This window comes from Exophiala aquamarina (assembly GCF_000709125.1).
Source record: "Exophiala aquamarina CBS 119918 chromosome Unknown aczIA-supercont1.15, whole genome shotgun sequence".
NCBI classification, from domain to species: domain Eukaryota; kingdom Fungi; phylum Ascomycota; class Eurotiomycetes; order Chaetothyriales; family Herpotrichiellaceae; genus Exophiala; species Exophiala aquamarina.
In genome coordinates, this window is record NW_013550573.1 from 551169 (window position 1) to 577555 (window position 26387).

Sequence of the window (26387 nt, forward strand, 5' to 3'; positions counted from 1 at the left end):
GCAGAAATCACCACCGAGCCTGCTTTTCAATGAGAGCTATTTTATTGTGTGCTGCACCGGACACCTCAGATGTGTAGGTGTTGATATCATCCTTCCTTCCTGCGAGTTTCGAGTCCTTGTCAAGAGTAATCACGTATCTCGTGTGCCATACCCATCCACCTTCTTTGCGCCTTAAGATCCATTCATTTCTGAAACTTGGCATCTATCGTGACTTTCGTGGTTCTGCATATTATACGTTAAAGCATCTTGGTCTGTTTCTTCTTCTCGTCCTCGATTCTCAATTCCCTCGCGAGTTAGAGCCCGTCATTAAAACCCAGTGTCAGCCCTGGGTGTTGGCAGCGGGACTTCGCCATCTGCTGCCGCTCTCTCTACAATGACACTGTCGTGAAGGTCTTCGCCGCCTTCTCTCATGCGGAACTCATCGTCGTGATCGTGGAGCTCGTCACGGCCCTTGTGAAGATCAACGCCTTCCCAGTCATGTGCGAGGCTCCCTTCAACGTCAGGCTCTGGGTTCGTTTTCGCTCCTTTGTCGTGATCTCGTTCGCGCTCTTTGGCCTTGACTTCCTCAGCGTCGTAGTCCGGCTTCTCCCAGCCGTCACCCAACTCACCGAGAGTCACACCGAGCTCCTTCCCCAGACGGGTTGGACCGTCGCTGGCCCGGTACCAGCCCTGATGCACCCATGCCGCGAGTAGCTCTTTGGAACTCTCACCCAGTGAAAAGAAACCCGGGTTTTCACGAGGGTAGAACATGGAGACGTGGGCTGTTGTTTCGTCCTTTGCTTTCTCGTTGATCGCTGCTAACCAGCTGAAGGCGGACCCTGGGCCCTGAGATGCCTTGATTTCCTGCCCTTGCTTACTGATGCTCACGGGGAGGTTGCAAAAGGTGCGGTCCTTGCCGGCGACACTACTCGTGATGCCGTAGCCCTCCCGTGCGCCTTTGCCCAGGTTGGTGAAGAGATTGGCACATGCTGATCCTCTCTCCCGGCAAGCATCCTCGACATCGTTGACTCGTTTCTGTAGCCTCTCTGGCTTGAACAGCTCACCTACAAATAGTAGATGATCTCCTGCCCATTGCCACCCTGTACTAAGTTTCTCCTTTTGTGAATACAGCGCTGCTGCACCCCCAGCCACAACTGCACCCGCTGCACCGGCGAACATGGCATATTTACCCCATGACTGCCATTTGGGTGCAGCGGCTGCATCCGCCGCAGCCGATGTAGGTGCAGGGAGGGCTCCCACCGCTTTGCTGGAAGAAGCCGCCGATCCCATGGCAGGCTCTGATTTCGAGCCCCAGCCAAATATGGAAGCCACTTCACTATAAGTGTTGTAAGCATTTGCGACAGCTTTGTGACCGCCTTCGATCGAATGCGCAACCATTCCCGGTGCTAAACCAAGGAACGGTGTGTCAAAAGCTAGAATGCCTTGAATATGTGGGAACATGAATGAAGACGTAGGGGAGTGGTCTCTATCATGGGCAGGAGTTGGGTGTGACGTAGAGGTAGAGGAATTCAATGTGGTGTTCGAGGGATAATTCGGTCTTTCGGGATTTTGTCTCGAGGACGCCGCAGGAATCGGCTGCTCTCTTGCAAGGAGAAGATATGTTTCTGCAGCAACTATGCCTCCCATCGAATGCCCAATTAGCATGACATGTACGGATGGGTCGATTGTAGGTGACGGAGTCTGGTGAGCGACCTCCAGGTCGATGACTTTATTCTGGAGCCTTCCGGCGCCGATTTAACGTCAGTTGATTTCCAGATAGTTCTGAGATGTTCACCTCCTCTTCGTTCGCACGTACCATTCTCTAAAGCGAGCGACACAGTCCTTTAGTTCTCCTCGAGTTTCGAATTTGGGATAGGTCACCGCCAGGACATCAATGTTTGGTAGCGCATGACTGACGAGGGCTTGTAAGTGCTCGGGGAAGTTTCCAAACGTATCATCACCTCCCTGAGCAGAATTGTGAGCATCACGATTACGGTATGACTCAATGGCACAAGGAAAGGAAAGAGTGTTGTCACTTGGTCCCAGTTTTGTTGGAGGAAAAGCTCACCTTAAAGCCGTGGATGAAGACCAGAAGTAGTGTCTTGCGCATCCTTACGGAATAGGCTTATACACGTCTTCCGCATCATTTGTATCGCATAGAGGGTGGTGCTGAAAAACGCTACAACTCCTCGGGCATTCTTTCTGATTTCGGGTCGAGAGCGGCCGACGGGCTATGATGTATTCACATGGTATGTACATAGTAGTAATCCAGAGTGCGGCGCTCTCTTGGCCAGACCACTAATTTACGAGGGTACAGCTGACGTTGAAATTACCTCGTGTTCGTGTCACGTGCAATGCCTTGGAGCCTCGTTCTGACAGGGCATTTAAGTCACGTGTTGCTAAGCTCTGTCCTGGTTGGTGAATGACGTCTAGATAAGCTCTTGAGATTATGAATAGATTGTCAACGCTGTGATTTAGGGTGTATAAAACTCTCTGGTTTGTGATCATTTCAGTTTGCTAGTCAGACTGAAATGATATGGGTAAAATCTATCGAGGAGCAATCCTTTTACAAGAACCTTCGCCTCGGACTGTGTCAATCCCGACGGATATGTTCGCCATAATGTACCTTTATTGAAGCGCCGTAAATGCATGTCGCTAAGCACAATTCTTCCGACAAGGAAAAGACGCCACGCTATGCTTGAAGCAGATCATGTCCGCCGCTTATAAATGAAGTCGCTGCCTAGGGATTAATAATGAAAACTATGGTGCTGCGCAATGGGAGTAGAGGCATTGCTGTGCTGCCAACTGTCAAGTGGCATCAGCGGCAAGAGTCCTACTCGACGCTGCGTGGAGACTTTGCTCAATGGTTGATAATGGATTTGATCGGATGGCACAGTCCTGACTGGTCCTTGTAATGCAGTTGAAGGTGGAGGGATCAGAAGTGTGTTTACGTGGCGGACTGGCCGATACGGAGAGGCTCGATGGGTCAAGAAGTAGGATGGAGATAATCCAGGCAATGTTGGTGTGCTCGTTTGATACCCGTTAGAGGGCGAAGTATGTGCTGAAGGAAAATGGGCAGGTTGTCTGGCACCCTCTCCAATGCTTGGGATCGGGTTCTGAAACAAGTTCTGAGGTATGGCAGACATTGGAGTTACCGGCTGGGAATATCCACTAGTAGTGATTGGGTAGACTGAGGACATCGCCCTAGTCGAGGGGACCGTCAGGGGAGCAAGGTGTGTAGTAGATAGACCGAGCGATGATGGCACTCTGGGAGCATCAAGCCTAGGCGCATCGAACGACACTGAAAAGCCTGACGGCTCTGCCAGGTGGCTGTTTGTTGATGGAGATATGCGAATATTGCTAGGAGGATGGAGCGTGGCATTCGGGACACCATTTGCTGGACCCGAAAAAGAGCCAGAGTAATGTGGCCTTTTGGCCGGGGGGAGGTCTGAGGAATAGTCCCGGCTTCTTTTTCTTTCTGGTTGAAACGAGGGGAGCATGGGTTGTCGCAGTGGTGAGTTAGGCAGCTGAGAGGACGCTGGTAGGGGATGTGGTAGGGTAGGGTAGTTGTTGCTTAGCGACCCCTGGCTTGCAAATGGGCTGACGCTGTGATGGGTCGATGGTGGCGACGGCAACTTGCCAGAGAAGCTTTGAGATGTTGGTGTAACCGGAGCCGTGATACTTTTATTCTCATCCACCGAAGGGAGTTTCGATGCTTTGTCATAGAAAGCGCCAAACCTTCCCAATTTGGCCTTCCACTGGCTCCACTCCTTAGCCGAGGCATAGAGATCATATCGCATATTGCTGAGAAATTCCACTTCCATAATGTGAATTTCAGTTACTGAGATTCCCGAAACCTCTGCCCATGTCTTGTTTGTATAGGTATTGTCGTCCAAGAATTTATTTCCCAACATCAACGCAATAGTTAGAAGGCGGAATTCGCTCCCACGTTTCCCACTCACGCTAGGATTGAACCGTTTGAGGCGGTAGATGAACATCAATGCTAATAGAATCACGTTTTTGCCCACCTGAGTGGTACTTATTATTGTCGTCACCCATTTTCGGAACCCGATTGATGGTGTTGCGTCTGGAAGTAGGCCCCTGTCGACGACACTGTCCAAGGGAAGATCCTCAGCATACTGGAGAGTTTTTGCAGTCTCAAACCAGAATAGACAAGTGATCTCTGCTGCAAATTCGGCCAGGCTTCCCTTGCTCTTATTCACAGACTCGGGAATTTGCAGATGAGGAGCGATTGCGTTTATTTTACTTTGGTCGACCGCATGAGGATTGTAGGGATTGACATCGTTGGGTGGAGGGGCGACAGCATATTGGCTGGTGCTGTTGCTCGAAGAGGCTTGCCCTCTCTGGGAATTGACACCATAACCTTCTCGATGAGTAGCTCCATCGTGTTGAATGGCCTGGTTGGAAAACCCAGAGTAGCCGTTCTCCAATATTACTCCAGGCATGGCCTTGGATGCCGGGGGAGTAGGGAGACCTGTAGCGTACGAAGCCCTGCTTTGTTCCCACCTTTTCAACCCATTCGTGATGGCGTTTTCGTGAGCAGGGTTGGGGTTTGACCTCGGCCAGTCAAGGTTGTAAAGGGGGTCGTGAAGCACCGACATGAGCAAATGCCGCCTGCAGAAGATGATGAGAGGCTAGGAAGGATCCCGAGGAGACATTCAAGTGATCAAGCCGATCGGTAACGAGCACGGCATTGAAGAATGACTGTGAGGTTGAGAGTGAAAGGTGAACGAGCTGGTTTGTAGGTGAAGGAGAAAGCCTTATGCAAGAAGGTTTCCGAAATCAAGGGACATTGCAGAACAAAAAGAAACAGTTCAGTCAGTTAGTTGCTAGTGACTTGGTAGTAAGTGACCAGCATGTCGGATGTTTTGGAGTGATGGGCTGAATTGGGGACTGGAATGAAGGCTGTCTTTCAAGGTGGATCCGCGAACGGAAGCCTTTCACCCAGGCAGGAGGTGATTATGAACGCAGAAGGGAGGATGGAGTATCAAAGCACGCACTTCAGGAGCAAGCCGAAAAAGTCAAAGGCAATAAATGGCAAGAACGCAAACACCGGGCGAGTTGGCAGGTAAGGTTTGTGGCGGCCCAAACGAATGGATCACGAAGACCAACCTGGGTGCTGGTGATGATCTCGCGTTTTGGGGGATTTCATGGATACAGACTTACACTGGGCCTTTTCTTGGATGGTGATGGCAGGCGGTTCGAGGCTCGGCCTGAGGTTGATGTCAGGGCCCTCGCTAGCCCTCGCTAGCCCCAGTCTGGAGCAACAGGTTGAGCAAGATGAGGCCAGGTCAGTTGCACTTGCACTTGCAGCAGGAGACGAGGCAGGAATCACACAGAAGGGTGAAGGCAGGCCGCAGAGGCAAGCTACGAGCTGGGTACAGGCGGCGAGCCAATCATGGATGAGGCGCAGGGACCTCAGGATGGAGAAGGAAAACTGGCGTAATGATTGCCAGAGTGGACTAAGACGGGATGGCGGAGTCCAAGGGCAAGTTTCCTGTAATGGAGGGGACGTTTTGGAAAGAAAAGGATTGCTAGGATGATGGGATGGGCTGGACTGGCGGAAGCAAAAAAGAAAACGAGCGGGAAAAACGGAGTGAGGGCGAGCAAATGACGAGCCAGTGTGAGTGGTGACGGCAACTGAGCGAAGGACCATGCCAACCGATGCGCAATAATGTCCACCGACCGCATCTAGCTCGGCTGTCGTATCAAAGGCTGTACTGTAATATTAATGTACAATATGTAGGTCCAAGGGATGGAATGTTGCAGTATGTGTGGTTACCTGGGGCACTGAGCCCTGACCTCCGCCCTGAGCCCTTGGAGGATATTTTCTGAGCTAAGGACTAGGAGAAGCCTTGGGTCTTAGTGAGCGAAGGGAGGGGGAAAAGGGGGGTGATGGTAGGGTGCACCGTACTTCTATTCAGGGATGTGGGTAAAGTGAGCACCACGAATACTCCGTCCGAGTAGATTTTGCTGACGCCTCCATGCTGTCGTCCTCGCTCACGCCGCCTGGGTGCCGCCCAGTGCACGCCAGTACTTAGTCATAGTACTACTCGTAAGTAGTGCACAGGGAGAATGTTTGGGTTCAAGGTAGACGGGTCCGACAATGGCCAAAACGGAAGGGAGCGACTCTGCTAGTAGTGGCCCGGACTTACTCGTACAAGGTACGTGCTGGGTACGGACGACTAGGGGAGAACGAAGCGGGGATGCTTCATGCTGGGCGCAAGGAACGTGCTACAAAAGGCCTAAGTGGCCACAGTGCACTTCTATTTCCTTGGGCGATAGGCAAGGGCTAGGGCTAAGGGCTTGATTTAGCTAGTGCGGGTCACGATTGTGGGAGAAATCTTCTCAGTCCCTCGTACCAGAGCTCGTACTGTAAAGGGTTTAGCCCAGAATGGGTGATTGACGGTAACAGCGATGGTCAAGTCCGACCAGGCAGGTCAAATGACAAAGTCAAGGGAGCGCACTCTTCCTAGGCTTGAGTCAAGGGTCAGGTGAGACGGTGGTGACTCGTGAGCGTCCGTCGGAGCGGCGCCAGACTCCAGCTCCAGTGCGCTAAGGGCTGAATAAGTGACGTGAGTAGACGCACGGCTCTGCGTTAATGGAATTACAGGTGAAATTGGAGCCTGGGTTGCAAAAGCGTCCGCCGCTTCCTGTTTGGCTGCAGGCTGCATTCCAGGTGGGTGTCGGCAATGATGAGCGCTGAGCGGCGTGGCCAGGGGCGCAAAGAATTGAGTGTGAAGCCTGAAAGCAGAACTAGGAGGGAGGAAGGCAGGTTTGAAAATTGCTGAGGGTGCTGGCTTGGGCCTGGTTGGATCCGCTAAGCCAGTCTGTAACCACATGAGGAGCGGCATTGGGCGGGGGGTGTGTGTGGCCAGCAGGGCTATCGGCGCTGGCCTGGGTCATAGCGTCTGGATCAGCAGCACATCCACACACCACTCAGTGAACAAAAATGAACAAAAATGGGGCGTAAGAATGCCCAGGATCCCAGGCGGTCACAGGCCGTAGACGGTGTGATATGGGCGGGTTGCACTCAGGCGATAGGCACGGGCTAAGCAGCACGACACCCTAGGAAGTCATGCTTCCTGCCGTAGCGCGGGTGCGGTGTTCCAGAGTCTTGCTGTTGTCTAGGCACTAGCCACTAATCCAAACTATCACTCCTTGACATTGCTGCCACTGAAATTGATGCAGCTGATCCTCCGACACGATTCGACGCGTCCTTGCTCAGCCTAGGATCGAGGAAACTTACCAAGTGCAGACTTTGTCAAGGCCGCAATTCCCAAAGTTTGTAGAGTGGACCTAATACAAGCACGGGTTCAGGCACGTCACTCGATGCATCAAGAAAAGTACCGAAATGCGGATACTCCAGCTGATTTCGTTCTTGACTGTTTCATTCAGCCAGGGCACATTTTCAGATGTCGTACAAGGGACTGAGCAGGCTGAAGCCTTCCGCCTGAACCAGGTGATGGATGCAGTCGGTCGGTAGGCAAGCCGCGGCTACTGTGCCACGGAGCACTCATCATCAAGGCCGAATGTCTACAATGCGCAATTGCCACCCACCTGCTCGGGAGGTTGAAGCCACAAGTATCCTGAGCGTCAAACGATAATGTAGTCGTACTAGTGAGATGTATATGGGTGGAACTGTCGAGAATGCAGAACCGAGGCCGGAGCCAGTCAGAGGGGTTCCAGGCATGCGGTAGTAACATGACCATGATGTGCAAGGGATGTTGGATCCGGCGCCGCGAAAGAATAGGAGACGATCGATGGTCGGAGAAACACCAGAGCATAAAACCTGCGTAGAGCATGTGAGTAATGGATCCGATAAGTCCACCCAGAAACATTTGGATTTGCATCAATACTAGTCGCTAGTCTAAGCGAGGAACGAGTGAAGGGCTACATTTAGGAATGTAGCACTGAATAATGACGATGCACGGTTTACGGGGTTAATTGTTAGTTCTCCCACAGACGACACGTCTTGGGTTGATATTCCGCTTTCCAGGTGGAGCGAAGTGCAAGAGCAAGTGGACGGAAGGGATCAAGGTCTGTGGCGTGTTGACGGCTGACGAGTCTTGACCGTGGCCATGAGCTGGGACATGCAAAAAGAGAAGGGTCACGATTTGAGGGAGGGAAAAGGACCAGGTCGTGAGTTAGGGTTATGGATCCTGGATCAAGATCTCGATTTCGCAGCCTCAAACACCCAATGCCAATAATAATCATAAATCGTTGAAGGTCTCACGGTAATACGGAACTGGGCCCTTGCTTGCGGATATCAGCCATTTTGTTGACAGCGGTCAAAGCACTAAACCCTAGAGCGAGATGCACGAAATAGTGCCAGGGAGTGGCCGTGATGTAGAAGCATGATAATACTGACTACTAGTGATACGAGTACATACTCATCAGTACTAAGTTGCTAACACGTTTTCCACAACAATCTTCGCAATCGAGCATGGATTAAGTTCCCGGACGGAGGATTTGAATTGAAAAGCGGGTCTGGCAGTGCAGTCGTTGAGTGCGAGTGCATTTTTCTATTTTGGTGGCGTCCATTTTTTGCCCTGCCTACAACCCTGCTACCGGTCAGGGAAGGATTGTGAGAAAGTTGAATGTCAAATCCTAAGGGTTGCCGAAGAGGAGACGCAGAACTCTCGGCAGAGCCACTCCTGCTGGGTGCCACACGCGACGATGATTACGAAACGGCCGAGTTGTCAGAAGGGATGTTGGGCCAAAAGGGCAAGGGCCCAAGGGGTAGGTCATGGGCTGAACGAAGATAGGCAACCCAAGTCAGCATCAGAGACATCTCGTGCACCCGCAAGGACATGGACGGTGTAGGACGATGGTGGCACCGAGAATTACATCGAAGAATCAGCATAGAACAGCATACCACCGGGCGCCAGAAAGGGGGCGATGAACCAAAGGCCCGAGTGCTGTACAGTAGGAGGCGTACTCCGTAGTCAAGATCCAAGACTCAAGACACAAGAGGCAACATCTAAACGACCCATGGAGCAACCCGACGTCTCACGCTGTATCTGTATAGGTACGAGGTCCTCCTGTACCGAGTATGATACATTGGTCTTTGCAGCTGGAGGACCGTTAAGTATCAGGCGATAATTTGATTCACAGCCCATACGACGACTTTTATGGATCACTTCTAGTTTGAGCGGGTCCGACACGGAACCCCTACGAGAAGTAACGAAGAGCTGAGAATGGAGTTGTACGGAGTACATATGGAGGACTCAGAGGATCAGCCCTGGGCCACAGGAATTATATCCACTCGTTAACATCGAGGTCGTGTCCGGCTCCAAGAAGTTAAAGGGGAAATGGGCGAGGACCGAGTCAACTTTGCAGGGAGATTCCCAGGGCATTTTCGAATCCGACAAAGCTATTCTTCCACCCAATTACGAGCGGGAGGGCCAGGCGAGCTGGCCGGCACAAGGTATAGATGGAGTGCCAGCCTGTGGGTTGTAATACCGTGAAAGACGGTAGTAGGTCGGTTGTAGGGACTGTTTCTCATCGTGTGCGTTGTGCATTTGGCAGTTGGCATCCATGCCTGCACTACTACGGAGTACTGGCTCTACTTACAAGCTACAACAGTAGCGGCAAACCGGAGGAGGTCAAGAACGGAAATAGGCAGGCCTTGACAGGCCTTGACACTTACTCGTGCAGACTACGGGGTCCTCCGTACCGTCCATGACCTCTGCAGCCATTATAATCGATCAACCCGAGAGTCCAGGAAATGGACTGGCAGCCAATCCCAAGCCGCTGGGAGAAGCATGACAGACTTTGACAGAAACGAATATTGTCGCCGACTCATTTGTAATCAAGGCGTCCGATGCACGAGTCGGGAACGTTCTTCAGGGAGCCCTCGGAAATATGGCCAGGAAACTCAAATGTGGGCTTGGGCTTGGGCTTGGGGTTGCCCTCAGAGTACGGAGTCCATACCGAGTATGTACTCCGTACCCAGGTACCTAATGGCTCTGGACGCTTGCTTGACCGTAGTGCCAGGTGTGCAGAACTAAGGTGGTTAGGGCCGAGGAATGGCCCTCAGGCCTCTCGGTAGCTGGGCGGGCGAGCTGGCCTTACGCGTAAGGATGGGCTCCTGCTGGCGCCAGCCCCCGAAGAGTCCACCTAATCTTGAGCCGCCAATCAGTCCCCCAAAGGCGTCAGTCCAGCTCTCAGACTGCACGCAGGCCGTTCTCGAGAGAGAGCGAACGCCACCACAAGCCTAGGCTGAAAATCAGCAAGGCCTAGCAAGGCAACTGAGGCGGGACGTTCAACCTTTCCAACCCTTCATCCTGTGTCGCTCACCCTTCGCCACCACCTGGCCAAATTGCAATAGCTGCAGAGCCCAGTAGCAGCGGCAGTGGTACTCCGTGCTCGTCGCTTTGGTATCTTACTCGTCCATACCATGCACCACACGTATCGACCGTTTTGACTCCTTGACGCACCCACTTGCACTACGAGTACGAGTACTTCCATGCCCACTCCTCCTTCCACATCATCCGAAGACGCTTGCTGTGACTGGAAGGTTCAAGTCAAGGCTCACATTACTCGTACCTTCATTAGCTCCGTGCCGGTTCATGCCTGGTCAACTGCTGATTGCAGTTCCTTCGTCCGACCATCAAGCCGGCCTGCCGATGCTCGAGGCAGAGATAGCCTTTTCTCTTGCATTGATTTGACGGTCGCTGTCTTCTTGGCCCCCTCCCGGACACCTTCCTTTTATGCCACTTGCTGCTGACCACGGTTGCCAGTGTGGCAGTGTGGCAGAGTCGCAGACATCTTGGTCCTTGTCCTTTGCTCGTTACTCCGTATTTTACCCGCAACAGCACCAGCATTGCATTCGCTCCACCACAACCATCCTGGCACCTTGATTGACGCTTGCGAGCCTTCGTCCCCTCTCGCATCGATGGTCGGTAGCTGTAGAATTGCCACTGGATCACCATCATGTTCTTGATCAGCCTTGGACCCCCCTCGTCGATGTCTGCCTAGCCTGAGGAACAACGTCGTCGAATATCCCTCCCTACTGGAAGGCAGATCGTTGACCTCTTTTAGCAGACCTGCGGTTCGGAATGGAACCCTTCATGATCCCCACCTGAAGGCGTCGTCAGTGCCCGGCCTACCTCGTATAGGAAAGCCTAAAATCAGGTAAGTTACTCTGTTTCAACTTTCGGCTTCTTTTCTTTTTGCACACTGCTGGCATACGACGACGTACAGTACGATCCACAACCTCCGCCAGATTACACTCCCTTACGGTTGGATAGGTACACCGAGACTGATCTTGGGATTTGCTCCGTCCTACACTATCCTGCCACTGCCTTTCGCGAGATCGAGCTTCCGTGTTACAGGCATATCTTCTTGCAGTGTGACCTCATCTCCACACTGGGTCGAAGTGTCACATCTGACCTCGCGTTGCCCAGCGGTGTTCTACATTGTTACAAGATCGGTGGGTGCCTTTTCATTCAGGAGGAACGCAGCACCGAAAATTTCGCGAGTGTGTATGGAAAGCACATCATACCCTCAATCCCCGGGTTCAACGATCTTACTGTCTTTGCTTCAGTCAGACAGCACGATATCCAATATCTCAATGTTGCTGATTGACATGCAATCTCCGGCCTTGAAGTATGATCAAGCTGAGAATTAGCGCTACGAGTAGAATCATTTCATGCAACGACTTCTCGGCTCAACTCATTGCTCGCAAGTATTTATCCAACGGAGTCAAGCAGGCGCAATGAGAGGCTGAGTGGTCTAGGCTTCCCATTCTTAAAGCAACGCGACTACGTAAATTCTGGGAAGACGAGGGATCTGTGAGAAGCCTTCTTCACGGCCACGAATCCACGATGGTTCACGTAGTAGTGGAGGCAATACCAATCATTAACATGGTGGTATTAGATTGTCGACACTGAGGGGCTGATATGACTTGCTGCAGACCCAAGTTGTACTGACGACCCCGATGTTCACTTGGTACTTGCTTATAGTGATGAGCGCAGCTTGCCAAATCATCATCTGCAGCAGCATTACCGCCATCAGGATCATGAACGCTCCGGCACTCGGCACTCGGCACCAATGGGCAAGATCAAGTGAGGAGAAAGCCACCAGCTCGCTCTGGTTGAGCCTGCTACGTACTCGTACGTGTGCACCTGGCATTCCCTACTCGTGAATCGATGGCTTCGAGAGTCCAACTGTGATTGAAATTAATCAAGACACATGTTTCACCTCATGCCTCTTGAGAAAGCCAGACTGGGATTATGCAGGGTCTGGATTGAACAACGTAAACTTCCAAAAGTCACCTGTGAGTACGATTCCCCACCATCATCGACTCACCTCGCGTGTCGCCAGCGGGCAGGGGCACTGTGAAGTGGGCCAGTCAGTCTCCGGATAAGCCATAAGATCTCGCGTTGAACGCTCCGCATCGGCTAGCCAGTTAGTCGCACCGACTAGCTGGAAGGCCTCCTCCACGTGCCGCTGGATTCCGAGCTGACCACCAGGGTCACTGGCTTCCTTTCTGGCGGCTGGGACTCGGTTTTGCTTGCTTATCACAACCTGTTGCCAAGTCTTGTGGGAATGGATGGATATTCACCGACATTGCATCTATTACCAATCTATCGTCACCCGGCACTCAACACTACGAGTACCTCATCCTAGGCACATATGGTACGAGGTATCCGGGTGTCATGCAAATCGTTGCACAACTCTCTTAACTAGTGAAGGGGCAACGGGGGGGATGTTAAAGCCAAGCGAATCATCTCACCCTCCTTTTGTCCACATGTGCAGAGGGAGGACCTCTTACCGACCTGTACCATGTTTGTACTCGGGTAGGCCGTCAGAGATGTTGTTCGTTTGCTTGCCTACATGCCACCCGATGGGGTCGCTCGGAAGGTCCCTCTCCCCCAACACTCACTGCGCTAATATCACCAAATTGCACCCAGTCCGAGTCTCGCTAGCTCGTCGTCCACATGTTTGACAGAGCTTGAACCGCCCCCTCGTGTGACTCTGATGCCTGAGAGCGCGATTCTGTAGCTACGAGGTAGTAGTAACTAAGTGCGGAGTCGCTGGGTCTCTCCGTCTCTCCAGTTGAGGCATCTGCAATACTGTCATGAAAGGGTCGACATGAATTGTTCTGTGGTCCCGTCGTCGATCACGTACAGTACCGCCCACACCATCGCGTGATGACGATGATGACGAGAATAATTAGGAGGATGACGATGCGGATGCTCTCCTTCGATCCAGCCTGCATCAACTCAACATTGCCTTTATGCTGGCCACCATCCACCAGAGGGTTTTCGCCTCTTCACATGCAACATTTGCGTCTTGCGCTTCATCCCCTCTGGGCAGGAGAAAAGGGCAATCAATTTCTGGGACTGCGATTGGGCCTATTACGAGTCCTACTCGACTCGACAATGGTCAAGGACACCACAGCCAACATGCAGCTGGCCACAATCGGGTCGATTTGCAAGCTCCACGCCCATTTCGTTTCATGGACTCCAAAATACCGCCTTGATCAAGAAAATCTAGCATTGCTGATCCCAGCCCATTCTAAGCGTTGTCCCAAATCTATGGTCAAATCACCACTGTTTGATACCATGAGCTTAGGTAGGTTAGATTCTAGCCGACATGGTCGACAAGTAGGCATTTGGAAAAAGCTTCCTGTGCTTGTAACTACTAAGTCATATCGCAAACCATCTTTTTCAGTCATATCGTGACTGTTTCATCATCACTTGACCCATCTAGCCTTCCCCCCTCTACTGCTCTGTTTATTTTTGTGGCGTTTAAAGTTGCAAACCAAGTCTACATTTTTGCTTACCGTGAGCTGTCATATCAAAAACTTCCTCTGAAATAGACTGGTTCCTCCCAACGATCATGACTTGCCCTTGACCCAGCAAATCTGAATTTGACTCCTTGCGAATGTAGGGCAATATTGGTTACGTCATTCCCAACGTTTTCAGCAAGAAACTCGCACCCAAACTTGTATCTAGCCAGCCTTGTCTAAACAGGGTCCGATGGCGGATAACACTTTCGGTTCAACTACTCAGACAACAAAGATGACTGCTGTGGGACGGCTTTGGCATGGGTAGAAACTTAGCATACCCATCGGCACGTCCAAAGGAGCAATCGTCGATGATTGAGGCTCCGGTGTCCAGAGCGGGGAAAGACCTTCAAGCCCACAGGGACCAAGACTCGTCTGAACAAACCAAGCTTACAGGATGGTAAGGATAACAATAAAAACACAAACGTCTCTGTCGTCGCATCACGACCGCCGTCCACGAGTGGAAAGGACTGAGGCTGATGACAGGCTCGAACTTTCCACACCATTAGAGGAGGGACGGAACACCCTTGCAACAATAGGCCCAAGGCTGTCGACAGACTTCGCTGGCCATCTCTCCTCCCCGAATCTCGAACACCCATGTGCTTATCGCATCTGCATCTCGGTCGAAACGACTGCGAGTCGACGAGCTCGCCCAAGACCCCTGAAGCGTCCTCCACGCACGCCGGAGAACCCATCAGGGCCATCGGGGGGGGGGGGGATATTAGCTCTCTGGGGCATTGCAGCACCGAAGCTGCCAGGGCCTGCAACTATCGCTGCTTGCTCACGACCACCATACCATGGACACCTAACAAGGCCTCAAGCTCGTCAAGTTCTCGAGCAGCAGGACGTGAGTCTTGCGTATCCTTTGTTTCTTAATCTTCATTCATCCCGACCGACAAAGCCGGGCTCTTCATGCCTCCTTCCCTGGCTGGGTCAAACAGCCGCCGGCAATTCAGGGCAAGTAGCCAAGCTATGATGTCCAGTCTTAACTTCCGTGCCTCTGCCCTTCTGAATCTGAGTTCCCAAGCTTGAGATGGTCAGTAGCCCGATGGCGCCAATTAGTGCTGGCCCCCCTCCCCCTTTCACCACCCCAACAAGGCAGGGCAAGGCTCTGTATGCTCTGTGTAGGCTCTGCTATCCTGTGGTCGGCTCTGCAGTACTTTGTTGTGTGTGCTTCGATCGTTGGAGCATGTCTGCCTGTCTTCACGTATTTTGATATACATTATCGAATTGTATTTATTGCATATCTGCAAGTTGGGGAGATATCACGCTATGCTATGCTATGCTAATACTAATGCTAATTACAGAGAATCCTTCATTCAAAAGGGGTATTTGTTTCCTGGTGCAATACCAATCTCAATCTGCCTTGGCCTTTTTGTCGTTAGTTATACCATTCAACCTATATGCTCCGCTGGTAGTTGTTGGGAATATCTAAAGACCTTCATTACTTGGATATCAAATCTCCTAGAAGACAAATCCACAACATCCGAATCTTAGCATGCCACTCAATGCCTCCCATCGGTTGGCTAGACCGTAGCGTAACGCCATGAGGTCTTGACCCAAGTGATATCCGAGATGAACAACCTTTGCCCTAGTATGAGCAGGTTGGCCGGGTTGACGATATATGGATGACGAAACTGCGACAGAGACCGACAGGCCTTTCAGTAAGTATACTCCCTTTCCCGATTACGATAATTCGGAGGCTGGGATTCAAAGTCCTCGTAGGTGCCTAACTGCTGTCGAATGTCTCCATACTGTAGACCTTGTCGAGGTTCGTATTGTGGGCCTTGTTGAGGGGCCTGGTCCCGGCTCAATGTATGGTGGGGAAGTATTTGAGGTTGGTACTCTAGGCTGCTTGTTTCATAAACGCTCTCTCGACCGCCTCCGTAGATGCTCGTACGGTAGTCCTCAGTGGGTTCTAGCAGGGATTCCTTGACGTCCCAATGCCCCTGCTTGGTACCCACACTGAACTCGAGGTCTTCTTTTGTGATACTGTCCCAATACTAAAAGCAAAATTAGTCCAAGTTGGGACACGATTCCAGAATTTGGGTTTACCTTGTAGACCATCATCACAGCCAATAAGTTACAGACAGTTGCGAAGAACAAACCGTCCAGATAATGATTTACTCCTTCGCAAATCTTTTTGGCAAAAACATACAGAATGACCTGACCTGCGACAAAGAAAAGCCCGCCAAAGGCAAGATCTCCCAATGGCCACCGGTCTTGAAGGGTATTAGCCACCAGGATTATTTGCATGATAAAGTAAACGGCCACACAAATAGCGTTGATGATATATAAGACAACAAAAAGGCCGGTGGTGTTGGTCGGGGTCAAACCAGCCCATCCCTTGAACGTGAGCAGACTGACAGCGAACCCAATGACAAACATGAGCACACTGCCCAAGCGGAGGAGCCAAACGGAAAGGGTGGTTCCGTCCTCATACAGTTGAAAACCCACAAAGCCGTTGATGAGCAGACTTGTGCATAGGGCGCTGGTCAGGCCATTTTGCACAGCAACAAACCAAGGGAACGGGCCAGAATTTGTGGCTTGTAGAACGCCCGCATCTAGGACCAAGCTGATGATGGTCAACAGACTGTAAATGTAAAAGAATGTCAAGATCTCTCTTCTTCCAACAGCAGTGAATTTGGACCGGACGTGAAAAATCATGATTGCTGTCATTCCCAAAGCCGCAATGTGGGCGAAGTCGGTGGCGGCCTGGAAGATGATGGTGTTGGCCAACTCAATAGACCTTGCGCTGCACGTTGGCAACAGCGCGGGATTGCGCTCAGAGGTAAATTCGGTAGGAGCCCCGAGGACGTAGCAGAGAGGAAGAGCAGCCTGCTCGCATATTGTGTCGAAAGAACCAAATCCCATCGTGGTTGGTCTGCCCGGTAGGGCCCTGAATCAAGGGGGTTTTGAGGCAGAGGTATATCAGCGATTGAAATTCTGTTGTCGAGAACAGAGGCGGTGGAAATCAGATCAGGGTACGAAGTACCGTCCGGCGTCTGTCGCGCCAGGAAGATTTCTCAGGTGGCGTGAGGTGGCGGGAGAGAGATGGGTGGAACAAAGAAGGCTCAACAGCCGGGTGAATTGAGATCGGGGACAGGAAGCAAATGCTCAGAGCCAAACGAAAGTCGAGGGAGCAAGTCGAAGCGTTGGCTGGAATAATCGGCAGTGAAGCAGTAACGAATGTCGCAAAATGGAATGACGGACTTGAAGCGAATGGATGCGATAAGGCGTAAGTGAAGAGGCGTTGGCGGGCAACGAGGAAGTGGAGGGACAGAGTCAAGGAGTCAAGACTGAATCTGTCTCACCTTTTTTGAATTCCAAGGAGGGCGCAGGGCCGCGCAGCCAAACACCACTGCCAAACACCAGTGACCACCCACGACATCGTTCTACTTCGAGTTTAGCGTTGGCCGCCCCGTTGCTGTGGCCGCCCCTGAAATAGAACCACTGCACTATCTGCTCTATGCCTCAGCCTACGTATTGCGTCTTGTATGGTTGTGATCCGACCGAGTCTCACCTCACTTCATCCGTCTCAAGCGTTTGCACCAGGTAGGAGCACTCAAGTCTTTGATCTACATTGTGTGATTGCTTCTGAACTAAAGGCTACTTCCCCCCGGGGTATCATCACTCAATAATCTTAGGTTGCGCACACTGATCATGCTTGCCCAGGCTTTGCTCGCTACCAGCAACAAATACACTCAAAACTGCAGTACTGCACCTCCGTGACCTTCCGATAGCAAACGCCGAAATGCTTCGTGCTATTCATACTCTCGTGTAGTGGCGGTCATATTCCATAAATTAGCCCTGCAAAGTAGCAGGCAATCGTCCCCTCATCAACCACGAGTTTCGAGACTCGCTTTGAGCCGCCTCAGTCGGTTCGCCGCTCGCGAGACCACGTACTGAGCCCTCCCTTGTGCAGAGGCAAGCCCGTCGACCACAACGCTGGTGTGTATCTGCTGCTTGATTTCAGCACTGCTTATCTGTTGCAATCGATCCAGTACTGTCGGCCGTGCAATTGTAAAACTAGCCAAGAGTTCCTTCAAGACTCGCTGTCCCTGCTCAAGTCTATTCCGTGAAACTACTACAATTTCCGCCCCAGCCATTTTGAGGTGATGTACAACCCAAGATCGAAAGCCCAGCTGCATGTCATCATGCAGCAAACCAGCTGCTGATACCTTCGCCCGTATCTCCCGAAGCTGGGCGTTCACAGCCATGCCAATGTCGTTGAGGTCATTGACGATTTTGTGAGCAGGGATATCTTTTGCTTCGGTGACTTGTCGTGACAAACGCGCAACAAGCTCTCGTGCATAGCCGTTGACAAAATTGAGGGCTATCCTCAACTTGTCATAACTTTGAAGGGACCGACCTCCAAATGACAAGGTCAACGTCTCTGTGATTGGGGGGTTAGACATTGTCAATGAGACCTCGATATCTCCATAGCTGTCCCGAGGCTCAAGGGTTACAATGAAAACTCCATCGAACAGCTCCTGTATTATGACGGGAAGGATTTCTACTCCACGTTTAAGGCTAGCATTCAAAACCGAACGCCTCTTGCTTGTGGTGGCTATCTTTGGTAGTTTCACCATTAGCTGGCTAGGACTCGCAATGCCAACCTGGAAATGGGCCTCTGGATCTCTTGCCATCTTATTACGACTCACCGAGGCCCTTGCCAGCTTTTGTTGCCAGGCTTCGTCATCTCGGGCCAGAGCCGCAAGCGACTGTTGCGTGGTGCTTGGCAATGATGTCTGTATAGTTTGTAGTGTAGAAGGCGTGGACCTGATTGCCGCTGTAGGCAAGTTGTCAGGCATTTGAGTGGTGAGGGCGGACAGGCCTGACGGAGAGCGGGCTGGTCGTGAAAGGAAAATGCTAAACAATAGACCAACCATGTAGGTCAATATGATTGCCAGTGAAAAGATAACGATGGGAAGGGAGTATCCGCTCCAGAAGAAGCTTGTGATCCTTCCCAAGGGCTGACTGGCTTTCTCTTCGCTTCTATCATTAGGGCAGAGTGTGAAGTCGGGAGCAATTCTAGAGGCAAGTGCATGTGCTCGTGCGACGATGAAAGCGATATGCTTGTTGAGTAGAGCAGACTCAAGGTTGAGAAAGGTTGCTATGTCCACAGGGAAATTGAGTGTGCTCTGAAGGATGAGTGGCGGCTGCTCAGATCCTGCCTTGATGGAGTGAAGGAGATCGCCTTCTTCTTGAATACTACCATAATTACCAGCCCATCCACGATCCATGCGGATGACAATCCTTGGGATCTGGTGCCGTTCTGTGAACTTGATCATGTTGTGGCTGCAGTGGTCTAGTTTTCCAGTGCTATCCAACTCGACACAGATGATGGCGAGATCTGGAGATATCCACCGTGATTGATTTACAACGAAGTTTCGCCCGTTCCACATCGACACGAATTCCGATGAGGTGCTTCTATTCCTCAGATGTAAGTTTGTTCTGCTGTAGCTAGACGCCATTTCGTCCACCTGGTCGTAGCAATCGAAATCGATCTGCTTGTCAATAGCAACGAGATCTGCAAAATCAGGTTCCGCTCCGGGGCCAAAAGTATTCGGAACAAGGTGGAATCTGGTGACAGATCCGCGAGAGCTGCATTGGCTTGAGCCTCCTTGCGAGACTAGAACATCACCCAGCTTTCTTTGAATTTCTGGCCGAAACTGCTCAATGCTTCTGCCAAGTAGTACAACCTTGAAATAGTCAAGGGTATTGAGGTCCACTCCTTGGGCCAACAAGCCCATACGGGTGACTCCTGAGTATCGTTCCGCATTGTCGGTGCATTGGAGATGTCGACGTAGTGCTGTGTTCTCATGCTCATTGAAAGGGGTTTCTGCATGATAGTCCATAGACAATGTGGCATGGGAACCTGGTGGCCCCGCCTCAGTGAGGGAAGCTCCGAGGTTGGAAGTAGAGTGATCGATGTGGAGTCCAGATCGATCCCATGGACTTAATGGCAATGATTGTTGGGAACTTGTGATATCTGCTCCATGGTCATCTTCTTCAGAGCTCTCCTCGGGGTCCTCTTGGTGTTCAGCATCTACGACACTATGGACATCATCTGAGCTGTGGACATCAAGGAGCGAGCCGACATCTGTGTGCTCTGAGTGGATGTCATCTTCATGTGAGAATTCAGTGCCTGCAAGCGAAGCCCAACTCTCTGCAAGGGATGACGTGTCGGTCTCGGACTTAGGCATGATAGGGACAGAGGACGGAGTAGGGGTTGCAGAATGGGCGAGTAAGGAGTCAAGGGACAGGTCGAGTGGGAGAGAAGGATAGGTAAGGTCAGTTACTGAAGAGAAGTCGATGCGGATGGTTGGTTCTGTGCGGTTGCCCTTTGCAGGCTCGTCAGTCATGATGCGGAGCGAACAGGCGGGATGTAGGTAGGTTAGTGGTTTGTTGGAAAGTACCGAGAGAGGATCAAGATTCGATTCGTATGTTTTTGGAAAGAGGTAGAAGACCTACCGGAAAGACGAGGATGGGCACAGAGAAATGAGGTTGAAACAAGTGTTGAGAGTAGCCAGTGTTGGAACCTGAAATCACCGGTTCGGGTTCAGCACGACTTCGACATTGCAAGTCAGAATGGCGATGAGCTGATGGTGAACCGAAAGTAGGCAGTTGATCCAAAGCTCCTTATCACTGTCAGAATAAAGCTGGGCTGCACCTCATGGGTGAAGCAGAAGGGAGAAGAGGAAGATTGCTACTAAAATGTCCTTGAGCAAAAGTTATTAGGCAGCAGGAGGCATCGACAGTCCCGAGAATGAAGATGCAAGGCAGACGAGTGACAAAGTCTTAAGAACCCCGCATGCCCCTCCGCGTCGCGTCCGAGTCGCGGCTAGTCGGTCTTAGCGACTCAGTCTGACAGACCAGGATTTCCACCCTTTGAATCCGATATTCGTCTACCGAATCTTGTAGGTGCACGGTGTACTCTGTATGTGGTACCGTGTATCTAGACATTTAACAAAGAAAGAGGGTGCATGGAATTCTTATGTGTTTTGCCAACGTTCGGTCAGCTGAAGGGGCCGGATGTCTCTGGGCCTTGCCTTGCAGGCGATATCTAAGCACGATCCAACCCGGGAGCAGCCTCGCGGAGAGAATCCTGTCAGACGGCTCCTTTCCTCTGTTGATAAGGCCTTATCAAAGTTTCCATCAGCCCTGGTAGGCCTGGACAAGGCTGTATCATACCTAGGTAGCCTTGCACCAGTGACATCCTTAAATTTTGCCAGAATCGAATCCATCTGGGCCATCCATATTCATATATTCTTTCTCATTGTACAGAGCATACGACTGTGTATGAACATTTCCCTGTCACCAAAAAAATGCTTGTAAAGTGTTCTCGAAATAGTTCCGAATCCCAGTGTTAGACCACACCTTCGCTGGCAACCGACCGTTCCCTGACCTTTTGTCACATGACACATTGGGCTTTTCTTTTCACGCCAGCAGTCAACCAACCACTTTTCAGCCGCGTCACTTGCGTCCGCAGTTCGAACAGTTGCTTGGCTCTTGCCGTCACTTGTGAGGCGCTCAGTCGCCGAACAAAGAGCATATATACTGTTCAGAAGTCCACGGCAGGCAGTCCAAGTGTTATACTCGACATCAATCACGTCTTTGCCCTGGAAGTCCGAGCCTCTTGAGACCTCCAAGCCTCCAGAATTTCAAGTCTTTGCTTGAAACCAAGCGCCCAACGCCGGATTGCTCAAATGCATAATCAAACATCTTGTGCCAGACATTAATGGAGCTAGTCCAGACGGCTCAAGGTGATGACCATCCGCCAGCGACCTCAACCCACTCAGCCAAGCAGCTTCCTTCCTTCCCTTCCACATCTCTGATGTCAGTGTCACACCGACACCGGCAGCCAACTCCATTCTCCTTGGGAACGTCCGGAGTTGCCCAGTACTCGTCCTCCTCGATCCGCTCTTTCTCATCTTGGGTTGTCTTCTCAAGCCAGGGAATACGCGGAAGCTGCCTCGCTGGGGCGTTCGCAGGACAGTGCTGGATGGTCGTGTGCCGATAGCCAAAGTCACGGAAGTAGTGGATATCGCGAGGTGACAAAAGTGCACCGGCGGCAAGCGAATGAATGGGAGCATCTCCCCACTAGTCAGTAGTTAGTGAAAGATTCAGCTGAGCTGGGTTGCCGGTAGTTCTTACTCTCTCCATCCAGAAGCCTCCGCTCTTATCCATCATCTCGAAAAACTCGTTATACTCTCGACTTCTAAACCAGTCAAGTCGAGCAATTTCGAAATTACTCCAGAAATGGCACATGTTGTACTTCTCTCCCTCCATCGACTCGGGGTCAATATCCTCGATGTTTTGATGACCGGGCTCGGTCTGCAGGATTTCGTTTGGTAGAGTCTTTGCCCTTCTCTCTTCCGGGGTTACCTTCTTCTCAGGTTCCTTCTCTACAAACATCTCCCACAGTCCCTGGGAGCTGATGTTGTTCTTACGCTTGTATGCGGACGCGTATCTGAAGATGTTGGGCACTGTTTCTTTCAACTCTTTGACGGCGATAGTGAAGCCGTATGTCTTGTTGGCCTTGGCCATCTCAATGAATGGATCATACGTGATATCGCAGAAATACTTGATCTCGGGTTCAAGTCTCCAGTACCATTCGTATTTGTCCAAGAGCTCGTGCTTGTAAAAAAACCCGGAGTAGAAGCGGCACATGTGGTGATAGCTCTCCATTCCACCGTACATGATGGCAGCATCTCCCTGCTTTCGAATACCTTCCCTTGCAACTTCGTGATCGACCCAGTCTGGATAGCCCCACATTGTTGCGTCAATCTTTCCAAACTCCACCGGGGCGCTTGTGTAGTTCGTGATTGTATCTTTAAAATCTTGCTCAAACTCGCCGTCATTGAGAAAGACATATGGATAGTTGAACCAACGGTTAAAGTGGCGCTCGATGCTTTTTATTGATTGGATGACGCCGTCCAGCTCTTTATTTCTGGCAAGCACGACAAACGCAGCATTGGCCCGGGGTTCTTTTGCGGCAATATCTGGGTTCTGGCATCCAGTGGCGAACACACGATCGTATCTTTCGTTGATTTTGCTGGTAAATGTGTTAGTAGGGGCGACTGTTAGGTTTTCTGGTGACATACCGAATGGAAGGAGGGGTTCCCGCTGGAACCAGTATACGTCCGGTGGAATTGGGGTGTTTAATGACGAGGATGAGAATTAATACAACCACCAGACTGGGGAAAAGAAGCAGAAAACCCAGTGGTATGGATATGGAGGAATTTCCCTTTAAACGAATGCGCCTTCGAAAGAAAGATAACTTCGACTGAGACCGAGGCTTCTCATGCTTCCAATCTTCCGATATGGATGCAGAAGGCACCGAAGGCAAGTGCTTTATGAGGCGTTGGACGAAGCTCATATCTGTGAAGCGCCCCCTGCCTCCGCTGACAAGTGAGCACGTTTGGCGCGGCTGTTTGTTGCTTAGAGGCAGGACATCAAAAAGGTACGAGAGCAGAGACGATGGCTAGGAACAAATCGAACAGCCCTGCATTGATAGATGTTAGCTGGGTTCGATGGGAGTCGTTGATGGGGAAGGTGAAATCGAAGTCGGAGCCGGAATTTGGGAAGAGATTGCAGATTAGGAGGATAGGGATGGTGAGCAAAAGGATGCTATGGAGAAGATCTGGGAGCAAATGACGGCAGCGCGTTACAATTATTGTTGTGAGAAATATACAGATCAAGACGATCTCCTCGAGACTCGGGGTGTGAGGACAAGGGAGTTGAGGACAGATCTGGAGAGTGCAGTTTGATTCCGATGGAAAAAAGGATCTCTCGCGTTGAACTCGACGGTGTTTGGCTCAATGTCTGTTCTGTCCCTAGGTTTAGCTTTAACGCTGTACCACCCACACTTTCTGCCTGCCCTGCCTGCGGTGGGGTGGGTTGCTAGTTAGAGTCCTCACCAAGGGCACGGCCAGAGGCAAAGGCAAAATGGGACGCTGGGGGTCGCAGGGTCGGGGGACTCGGTGCACTCTGCACCTGGGACCACGCTGCCAGGCTGGCGATTCCCAACAACCTTGGGAGGCATTGGCATTGGTATTGACTCGCGTCGCCAAGCCCCGAGCTGCTGTCTTCATCCACTGCTGTTTCTCCCTGCTCGTGAAGCCCATCCTTAGTCAACCGCTTCTCCTCTCCGTAGTAACACGATGCCCCTTTCCAACTTTTCCCTACATGTTATTACTAACTGACTACTCCGTCCTCCGTACCTAGGTAGTTAGTACCTAGACGAGACATAAGTGTCCTGATGAAGGCCATGCACCTTCCCAACCCAAAGGAAGTGCCCTCCAACCCATCCCACCGCTGGATCACATAAGAGAACTGGAACGACTAAAGCCAGAGTCTACCAAAATTCATCAGCAGCCTAGGTAAGCAAGTGATCACAGATCACATGTGTAGAGAGGCTCATCCTCTCGAGGACGCTCCAGTTATTATTATTATCCTTATTACAGAGAATTAAGACCGCTGTGCCCCTGAACAATTAAAGTTGTTGGTCGGTGGCCAATTAGTACCAGCCATATTTAGGTGCGCCTAATTCGGCAAATCATGCCTCTTCCTAGGCGCCTAGGCTTCTCTAGGTAAGCTTTACTTGGGGGGCTAGGCACCTACTAGGCAAAGGTTGCCACAGCACAAGCATCAAGCACTGGCACCCCCAAGCAGAACGTCACAGCAACCCCAACCATGGTGAGCCTCGCATCCAGCATCAAACCCTTTCAAGTTCCCTCGACGCCGATCAGCTCGGATTTGAGGTTGCCTGCGCCTTCCACAGTTTCTTCTCGCATCACCAACCGTTTCGACCTGCCACCAGGCCTCTCTGCCACTGCCACACCCCCCCCAGGCCTGAATATTAGGCGGATGTTCATCATCTCACACTTCATCAGCCTCAAACAATGGTGACCTGCAACGGGTTGAAAGCCAGCGAACAGCCCATCTTCTCCGTCCCGGTCTCTGAAACATCTGTTTGAGCGCCCTTCCCACTCAAACTTCCCCACCTCGCGTGTCCACCTGTGGCCAGCCAACACAACGAGTTCTGCCTGGTCAGTGGTGATATATTCTGTCATCCAGACTGTTTTCATTGTGAGGAAACGACGACCTGCAACTTGGTGCATCTCACCCTCGCAGATCTAAAATGGCTACCGCCGCTCAGCTTCCGCCGAGAACACCACCCCGGACCATTCTGAATGCTCCTCAACTCTCCCCCAGTCGGATGCCCCCTCCCTTCGTTCTACAGAATTCCTACAAATCTGGTCATCGGAACTTAGATGTCTTCTCACCAGTAGATCAGAATGGGAGCTTTTGTTTTGATCGCGAAATCCATCGTGGAAAGGTAAACCGACGGATCAAGAACAAAGGAGCATGGAAACCTTCCTGGAGGCCTGCGTATCTCGTGCTCCGGCCGAACTTGTTATCTATATATCAGAATGAAGATGAGACAGACTTAAAGGCCTCCATCACGCTATCGGAGGTCACAGCGGTCGCCCCAGTCCGAAAGGCACACACCGAGAATGTATTCGGTGTCTTTTCCCCATCCAAGAACTACCACTTTCAAGGGGTATCGGCAAAGGATGCCGCTGACTGGATATCCAACATTCGTGCCGAAACCAGAACTGAGGACGACGGACTAGACATGCTTCCTCCAAAATGGTCTCAGGGTCACCACGACCCATCTACATATGAATCAACAGACTTGTCGGCGGACGACCAACCGCATCCTCCGGGCTCACCAGACCCACCTTCAACTGCCATCAGAGCCCGGGCACGAACGGGGTCGAATCTGGCTAACCCACAGCGGCGAGCCTCGAATCTGCAGGAGTACTCTGGAAACGAGCAATTGACGACCTCACATTCAGACTTCTCTGATGTGCTGGGCAGCTCTCTACCAAAGAATGCCACGATGTCCCTTTCAAAACCCCCTGCCCTGACGCCTATTGCGTCCTCTCAACAGCTTGCCCCCAAATCTGATCTTAGCCCACTGGCTCAAACCACGATCACTTCATCTGCCGAATCGCACCAGGATCCTGAACGTGTAATTCGCCAGGGCCACCTACAGATTCTGAGATCGCATAAAACGGGTGTCAAAGGATGGAAATGGATCTGGGTGGTGGTGCGAAATGGTGGCATTTCCTTCTACAAGAACGAACAAGAATACTCGGCTGTGAAGATCTTCAACATGAACAGTGTCATCACAGCCGCCGAGATCGATCCGATCAGCAAGTCCAAGAGGTACTGCTTTCAGGTGATCATGGAGGATAAATCTTACCGATTTTGTGCACCAGACGAAGATGAGCTGGCCAAATGGTTGGGCGCCCTGAAAAGCGTCTTGAGCAAACGTGATGCGGCAAAGGCGAAAGCGAAAGGGAAGGCGAAGGTGTCGCCCGCAGACTTGCTAGATGTCACCGCGAGTTTGTCACTCAAGTGAGCTCTATCATCAGCATCACCATAAGAACCCGACAACGACGGGGTTCGGATCACAAGTATTTCATGATACCACGAAATGACGAACAAATTGCTTTTGGCTACACGAGAGCAGGCTTGTCAGAACATCTTTTAACGACCCGTGATGAATTCC

The 26387-nt window shown here is 51.4% G+C and overlaps 6 protein-coding genes across 6 annotated transcripts; 1 reads left to right on the top strand and 5 right to left on the bottom strand.

Annotated features, from left to right (window-relative positions):
- Positions 1-306: 306 nt before the first annotated feature.
- Positions 307-2089, bottom strand: A1O9_10982 (uncharacterized protein; the record flags this gene model as incomplete). The annotated part of the gene is made up of 3 exons (XM_013400210.1): positions 307-1720; positions 1796-1944; positions 2048-2089. 3 exons carry the CDS (start codon positions 2087-2089, stop codon positions 307-309), a joined length of 1605 nt encoding a protein of 534 aa, XP_013255664.1.
- Positions 2090-2726: 637 nt separating this feature from the next.
- A1O9_10983 (uncharacterized protein) lies at positions 2727-4601 on the bottom strand (the record flags this gene model as incomplete). Its single annotated transcript, XM_013400211.1, has 1 exon — positions 2727-4601. One exon carries the CDS (start codon positions 4599-4601, stop codon positions 2727-2729), a length of 1875 nt encoding a protein of 624 aa, XP_013255665.1.
- A 10858-nt stretch (positions 4602-15459) lies between these two features.
- On the bottom strand, positions 15460-16672 carry A1O9_10984 (uncharacterized protein; the record flags this gene model as incomplete). Its single annotated transcript, XM_013400212.1, has 2 exons — positions 15460-15801; positions 15854-16672. The coding sequence occupies 2 exons, from the start codon at positions 16670-16672 to the stop codon at positions 15460-15462; spliced, it is 1161 nt and encodes a 386-aa protein (XP_013255666.1).
- Positions 16673-17637: 965 nt separating this feature from the next.
- Positions 17638-20166, bottom strand: A1O9_10985 (uncharacterized protein; the record flags this gene model as incomplete). Its single annotated transcript, XM_013400213.1, has 1 exon — positions 17638-20166. One exon carries the CDS (start codon positions 20164-20166, stop codon positions 17638-17640), a length of 2529 nt encoding a protein of 842 aa, XP_013255667.1.
- Positions 20167-21562: 1396 nt separating this feature from the next.
- Positions 21563-23183, bottom strand: A1O9_10986 (mannosyltransferase; the record flags this gene model as incomplete). Its single annotated transcript, XM_013400214.1, has 3 exons — positions 21563-21904; positions 21959-22859; positions 22909-23183. 3 exons carry the CDS (start codon positions 23181-23183, stop codon positions 21563-21565), a joined length of 1518 nt encoding a protein of 505 aa, XP_013255668.1.
- A 1764-nt stretch (positions 23184-24947) lies between these two features.
- Positions 24948-26237, top strand: A1O9_10987 (uncharacterized protein; the record flags this gene model as incomplete). The annotated part of the gene is made up of 1 exon (XM_013400215.1): positions 24948-26237. One exon carries the CDS (start codon positions 24948-24950, stop codon positions 26235-26237), a length of 1290 nt encoding a protein of 429 aa, XP_013255669.1.
- Positions 26238-26387: the final 150 nt, after the last annotated feature.